The 7,897-nt window shown below is 42.8% G+C and overlaps 1 protein-coding gene across 1 annotated transcript; it reads right to left on the reverse strand.

Annotated features, from left to right (window-relative positions):
- Nucleotides 1–6,417: 6,417 nt before the first annotated feature.
- Nucleotides 6,418–7,568, reverse strand: LOC125515812 (alpha/beta-gliadin-like). Its single transcript, XM_048681316.1, has one exon. It carries the CDS (start codon nt 7,488–7,490, stop codon nt 6,582–6,584), a length of 909 nt encoding a protein of 302 aa, XP_048537273.1. The 5' UTR covers nt 7,491–7,568; the 3' UTR covers nt 6,418–6,581.
- Nucleotides 7,569–7,897: the final 329 nt, after the last annotated feature.

The raw sequence follows: 7,897 nt of genomic DNA on the forward strand, positions 1-7,897 counted from the left end.
CCTCTCAAAGATTTTAGTTTTAATGTTTGAAAACTTTTTATGTTTGCCTTTATTTTAAAATTTGAATTTGAAGGGGATTGAATCATTGTGAGGTTAACAACAGTAATCGTGGTGACGTGACATCATTAGCAGGGAATTGCTATAGCATAACTAACCGGGCGTTACAAAAGCTAACCCTCAAACCGCTCGCAACCATCCATCCGGACATGGTTTTCCATCCAATATAGTCCTATATTCCCCAGGCCGGTATGGATGTGCATTTTTCCTGTAACCAAAAACAAACTATGGGGCTTTGCGGGCGTCTGTACCGCTGCCACGGTCACTTCTTAGTCCCTTGGCCCACCAGAAATACCTCTCCTGCGCCCGCACCCCTTCACATGAGAAGCAATTAGCTTGCACTGCTCCAGAGCACTGGTACCTCATTCTTGCCGATTTGGAGTGGCCACGGTGAATATACTGATGTTGAGGAGAAGTACCGGCCACTAAAATCAATGTAATTGATTGATGAATTGAATGCTTCTCCGGAAATAATTGATCAGGGGCATGCCAAGGATGTGGATAGTCCTTACTACTTTAATAATACTCAATTTGAAAGTCCAAGAAAATACTTCAATTTAATTCAAATACCAGACTCATTTTGTTATCTTTAGACTAACTAGCCGGGTGGCCCGCCCAATGTGCGGACTAGAACTTTTATAGTTTTATCGTGAGTATGTATTAGTAGATTTGTCTATAGAAAAATGAAACAAAATGTGATCACTTTCACAAATAAATAAAGTGCACTTCAGAACTGCTGTTTTTGAATCCTATAGTAAAATTATTATTTTTTACTTGTCCTAGTAGCTTGGAAATGCAGATTTCATACATTTATTAGCACGGAAATAGACAAACTATGATGAACTTCCTAATCTCTACATGTTGTACAAAATGTTGGATAACTAAAGGGATGCAATCCGATGCAAGGTGTAGAAAGGAGAAGAAAAAGAGCTTTCACATTTCAACATATTTAAATGTAGCGTGAGCTAAATTTTGTCGCAAATTCTGAATAGCAACCTGAATTTAACACATGTACACTACCACAATGCATCTTGGTATTACATAAGAATTATGACCTATGCGAAAATAAACGTGGAACTATTAAAAGGATAACCAAAGAAGCTTTTCAGGTTTCAACGTATCTACAAACAGCTTTAGCTAATCTTTCTCAGATGATTGTATAAATAGTGTCAATAAGAAAATACAAAGAAATTCAGGAGGAAAAAAATTCAGGTTTAAAAACACCTGCTTGCTTTAGCTAAACCTTTAATGTAAAAGTGTAAATCCATTATTTCGACCCCAACTTGTTCTTGAGCTGTTAAGGACATCCAATAATGATGAGGTTTTTTTTGTAAATTAGCTCAACAACGTCAAACTTGAGGAGATTTAAATCATCTATTAGATGGCACTGTTGGAAAAATGAGCAAATTACTACGAGATTTAATCCGAATAAATAGGAAATAGATCATGACAGCAATAGCAGAGATTAAACTAATCATGCGAACTAGCATAGTAGATGAACAGATCACATCTAGGGCACATACTAGAAATCTGAATTCTACCATGATCTCGAACAAGAAGAATAGAATAACATACGGTGCAGTGGGTGTAGCACCGCCGGTATTGACGTTGTCGCCCATGTCGTCGAGGATGAGGTTGCCGAGGTCGGGGAAGAAGTCGTCGTTCGCGAAGTCGTCGCTACCAGCAGTCGTGCGAGTGCGCTCCCCAAAACCTGATCGCCCCTCTCCCGTACAGGATCACGAGAGGCGGGGTTCCGGAGGCCTGCTGTCCCTTCTCCCGGTGCACGCCGACAGAAGGGATGGAGAAAACTTGCTTGGCGGCGCAATGATCTGTAACGGTGGTGGGAAACCATACGAAGCGGCGACGGCTAGGGTAGACGTCTGCCTGACTATATAGTGTGGGCCGGGTAGGTCGTGGGAGTAAACCCCACGTCCGAGTCGTCACGATTCAAAAGAATCGAAAATGGTTCAGTAATTAACGCGTCCATTAATTATTAATTAATGACTCATTAATTTTTCCCGAGCAGCAAAAATATAGACAACGTCCTCGGCTCGGCTCAATCCCGCAATCCGCGGCGCGGCGCGGCACGTCGTGATGAGGCGTGGCGAGCGAGGAGGAGGAGCGCGCGTATAGGTCTCCTCTTCTCATGCTCATACAAGTGGTAGAAGAGCTCACCTTATAAAGAGGTGCAACTCTCTCTCAACTTCCGGGGTGGGACTAAACTTTAGTCTCACTCACTCCACTCACATGTGTGCATGAATGAGCCAAGAGAATTTCAGAATTTTAGTTGGGCTTTGGGCCAAAGGCCTACTAGCAAAATTCCAACAGACACTACTCTAATTTGTAGTAACCTCTACGAACAGATCGTTCCAAAGTTATGCTATATCAGTCAATCCTTTTATTTCCTTGTCATGGCTAATCAATCAAGAAGATATAGAATGCATAAATCATTGTCCATTTCTAGAGAGTTCAAACTGAGCTTTGGTGGCGGACAACAGAAAGAACAAACAAAATTATATTTGTCCTACTAAGTTCGTTGTGAACTTTTACTGAAATAAGGTATACATATGAAATAAGAAAGAACCTAATTTAGGTGCAATTATCTCAAAAAGATCCAAACCAATGTAACATATATATTCGCATTCAGAAATTAATCTTCCATGACACTAATCAATCTTTGGATGGCATTTTTCTTCATAACACCAATCGGTACTCCCACCATTATTTACTCTTCGCTCACTCCTGCTTCATATTCCCTCGTCCAGAATCCAGCACCTCCGTCTGAGCCTCTTGTGTATACATGTGCAAGATGGTCACGTATATACCATGATGCACATCACCGTTTGCAATGGAAGAAAGCTAAAGAGGTTAATTAAAATAACATCTTGGGAACAAATTCTATGGAGACAAGTCCATGGGTAGTGGTACTCTAGCCAGGAACCAATATTTTTTGATCTCCAATGTAGTCCTTTCATGCTTGTTATCTGGATGTCATGTGATGAAAAATAGCCATGCACCGATCATACATGTTCTATCTGTTTGAGAATGCAACAAAGGTATGTACGCACATGCAAGGGGTAGTACTCACATGAGAGCAATTTGAGAGAATCCATCAACACCTGCCTCAGTTGCTAGTTTCTGATGGCGTTGGGTAGGTTGCAGTGCGAACCAGGCTAGCGGTACTTCCTGCCCTGTGACGTCTTCGTTTCAGTTTTATCAATCCCTCAATTGGCGCCCATACCAAGAGAGAAGGGTGGGATGGTGCGATCGTAGAACATGACAAATTTTCCTATGTAGAACATGCAGAGCAATTAGGTGGTCTGTTGTTTTTACTTGCTCCTGTATTTAGTACGTGAACATGAAAGGCTAGGTTAAGTGTTGTCAGCATGAATTAACATAAAAAACTGGCGCTTAAAAGGATGTACCACTCAAGAATACAGAAACAATTTTGAAGTACAAACATAGTGGCCTATTTCCAAAGCATATGTGCCAGCAAACAGACCTGGACTTCAGCACATCGATCAACTGGCCATAGCCAACCAATTGTAGGAGGTCCAGGAGATGCAGTATAATGAGGCCCATACGTGCTGATGTGAGAAGGATCCTAAAGCAGTTCCATATTTGCTCAAGAAGAAGCAGGTTAAGCTCCACGGTCTGAGCAGCAATATCCCTAGGCGAGTAGTGGCGCGGCAAGGAGGGTGCTGGAGAGCATGGGAGCTGAAAGGAGAGGATGGCATGATGCGGCGGCGGTAGGCTAGTAAACCTCATGGGACGTGAGGATAGAATAGTACGTATAAGGTTAGGTTGCACTATTATTTTCTTCCCTAGAATTTATTCTGTGTAAGGGAGGCGGACACTAGATCTACTGATGTGTTTCAAGCCAAGGCTGTCGTGTACATGCGTGTATCTTGTCCTTTCTTCTTTTTTTCTTTTTTTTGTTCAGTTTTTTTTAACTGAGGTATGTTTTGTGTTGTTGATTGATTGGTGATTATGGGAGAATTGAAGCGGCACATGTTTCTACATACTGGCAATGGTGGGAATTTAGAGAAATTTACCTTTAAAGTAAATCCAATGGTTGTGATTTTCTGATTTACATAATTAAAGGCTAGATATTTCTAATTATTATGGAATTCTATAGCATATTTATCTTTTTTCTAGTTAGCCGGTAACCCAGACAAAGCCTTTGGATTAGGGAAACGTTTCCAGCCGGCAGTCCGGCCGAGTCTTCGGCCGGACGCGCGCGCTTCGTTCGATTGCTCTGTATCCTGCGGCCCCGCGTGCCCCTCGTTTGACTAATTGCCTGAGCCAACCACCAATCGTTTCTTTTTTCTTTCTCCCGTTTCCTTTCTTCTTCCTCTTATTCCTTTTTCTTCTCTCTCCTGCGCAGGAGGATGGCGAGGCGCATGTTGCTTGTGAGAGATTTTTGGACTCCCCATGCTGCAGCCGCGTCCTGTGGAGCTACGACTCGAACGATTTTCATTGCCTCCTCTTCCCCTCGTTGCTGACGGTGCGGCAGTCGCCATGGATGCGCTCATAGACAACTTCTTTTTTTTATGGAGTGTTGCAACCAGCCTCGGGAGATGCTACATCCGGCGGCGAGGGATGTTACAACCGACAAGTTTTTTTGTTGGAACCAACCAAAGGTTCTGTCGCTGATTTTTTTTTGGCTGGAACCAGTGTCTTGTTTTGCTACCGGCGGCTTCATTTGCTACTACCGGCGACAACGTTTTTTTGCGACATAATTCATGAAGATGATGCAACCTCGACGACGGGTGACAACATTTTTTTGCTGCAAACTATGAAGTTTTTCGCTACCACCGGCTATAGGGTTTGTTACCATCATACACAGCGGCCGGCCGGCGTTTTTCTTTTGTGTTTTGCTACAACCATGTCATTTTTTGCTGCAATCGGCAACCACAGAAGCTACATCGGGTTAACATTTTTGCTACAATGATGATGACGGGCTGTGGCGGTAAGCTTTTTTGCTGGAAGCGATACTTTTTTGCTACAACAGGTATCGTTTTTTGTTGGAACTAGCAAGAGCCTCGGGAGGGCACACGGCGAGGTACAGCGCGACCACAACGACAGGTGCTGCGGCCGGCGGCCGGCGCTACCGGAGATGCGGCCATGTCCCCGGAGCCGGAGCTGCAAGCCTGCAACCACGAGTGCATGTTGTTGCATGCATGAAGCCGATGAGAAACGCAGGCGGCGAGGGTGGTGACCGACGGCGAGGTCGGCGACCAGCGGCGAGGGTGGCGACCGGCGGCGAGGGTGGCGACCGGCGGCGGTTCTTCAAGGTTTTGCTACATCGGTCGTCCATGGCTAGTGTTGGCGGCGGCGCTGCTTTGTTTTCCCCTCTGCTGTTTGGTTGAATCCGTTTAATTGGAAAGAAAACGATTCCAGATCTGATGGTTAAATGCAATCTAATCAAACGGCCGCGCTGTGTCGGGCCGAATTGATTGCGCCGGTGCGCCGGCGCAGATTAGTCGCCTTTGGATTATTACCATGATATATAATAATAAGAGGAAATTTAGGTTCGTACTATAGCCAAACAATGTGCCAAATGAAAATTTAAACAGTGGGGATATTTGATCAGTAAATTAAATTTTAAATATAAATTATTAGGCACTAATATTAAGCATTAGAGAAGTATATCAGACATGGTCATGTAATGAGTTTCCGAAGTGTATACATACGTGATGTTCCTTTTTTTTCTATTTTCCAAGTGCATGAACGTACGTGTGTGTATTCTTTTTTTTGTAAGATTTGACACATATCTTTCCTAGGACAACACGTTCCTTGTTTTTTTCTAACTTAACAGGTTTCTTGTTTTTTTTTAACTTAACATGTTCCTTTTTTCTTTGAAGTCAACTTAACACGTTCCTTGTTTTTGTAAGGAAGAGTCCGACTTCATCTTGACTATTTTCCCTGGGATGCATGCAATCTTTTTAACGTAAGTTTTTTTTGATGAGGAAACAAAGTGGCCTCCAGATGTATATTTTTTCAACGGGGTGGAGCCAGGGAGCACGTACGTGAGAAAATCTCATCCTTTTCCCGTTTACATGTATGTGTTTTTCTTAGTTGGTGCATGTACGTGAGTTCTCTTTTTAAAGAGGCCCACCATTTACCAAATATATTTTCTTTAACATATGTGCATTCAGATGTGTCACGTACAGTCGTTGGAGGCCCAGAGCATTATATATTTTACATAAATCTAACGGTCAAGATAATTCTATTTGTTAAGATTTACCGGATTGAGGGCTAGTAATTTCTAATTAACGTGCAATTTTCTAGCATATTTACCTTGCTCCTGGTTCACCTTATATTACTTTTAATATATAAATAGATGCAACATAAATATGTAGACAAGACCTGTGTTTGTCTTTTATTCCCAAGTTTGAACTAGTATAGTTTGGGTTCTTACATGATAGTGCATGTCACATTATTTTTTCACCGCTACAACGACCAAACCATGGACTGAGAAAACGGTGTTTCATATATCTAGTACTAGAGTTATTTTCTTCTCAGTTAGTACCGAAGATGCCAAATGGCGTGATGGTGCAATATGGAGGGATGTAGACATTGCACATTGCAGGTAGCGTCTGTAGCGCTAGGTTCCTTATTTCCTCGAACTGGGGCAGTTGTTGAGGCTGGACAGAGCCCTGGGCCTGTGGGTTTTGCTGAGATGGCCGGAAGGAGCCCTGGCCTAATGGATATTGTTGCTGAGGCTGTTGGAAGGAGACCTGGCTCGATGGTTGTTGTTGTTTTTGTTTTTGTTGTTGATGCAGAATAATAGCATGAACAACATTGTGGATGGCCTGGCACTGCGACTGCTCAGGGATCTGCCATAGGTGCTGACAACACAATTCTTGCAACAGCTGGTAAGTACTTTGTTGCAAAACTTGTGATCTTCCATGCGCTATGTTGTGTTGCTGCAATACAACATCCATGCATGGAATCAGTTGTTGTTGCAAAATTTGTTGAAGGATTTGTTGTTGTTGTTGTTGTTGTTGTTGTTGTGGTTGTTGTTGTTGTTGTTGTTGTTGTTGTTGTTGTTGTTGTTGCTGCTGCTGCTGCTGCTGCTGCTGTGAAATTGGTTGTTGTGGTTGCGAATACTGTGGTTGCGGTTGTGGATATGGTTGTTGTGGTCGAAATGGTTGTGGCTGCGAATATGGTAGTTGCGGCTGCGGAAATGGTTGCAGCTGCAGATATGGTTGTTGTGATGGAAATGGTTGCGGCTGTGGATATGGTTGTTGTGGTGGAAATGGTTGTTGCTGCCCTAGAAATTGTTGTTGTTGTACCAATGGAACTTGCTCTTGTGGCTGTTGCTGAGATGGATTTTGTGGCTGCAATTGTGGCACTGGAACTCTAACTGCAGTTGTGGCGGTGGTCGCCACGATAGCAAGGAGGGCAAGGATGAGAAAGGTCTTCATGGTGGATTTGTATTGACCACAACTTGCTTGGCTTAAATGATGCGCTCTACTTATGAGAATGATGGATGAGGAAGGATGATCGTCATGCTATGGGGCTATTTATAGCTGCCATGGAACAATCTCTTTCACAATTGGCATTTGTTTGTGTGAAAAGTGCTTGGATGCTTCTAAAAATCATCATTTGGTATGTTCTGTTTGGTGGCACTACTTACAAGTGTATTCTTGGACTGGTCATTAAAGTTCCATGTTGTTGCACTATCATTCCACCACCAAAAAGGTGTGATAACATGCATGACTCATCTTATTCACTTTACAGCTCAAACACTAATCTAGATTGCCTATTTTTCTGAAACTAAGTTTGTAATTTTCTGCAAATTGTTACGCATAAACTAGATAAGCATGGCTGT

The sequence above is a fragment of the Triticum urartu genome, chromosome 6 (assembly GCF_003073215.2).
Source record: "Triticum urartu cultivar G1812 chromosome 6, Tu2.1, whole genome shotgun sequence".
Lineage (NCBI taxonomy): Eukaryota > Viridiplantae > Streptophyta > Magnoliopsida > Poales > Poaceae > Triticum > Triticum urartu.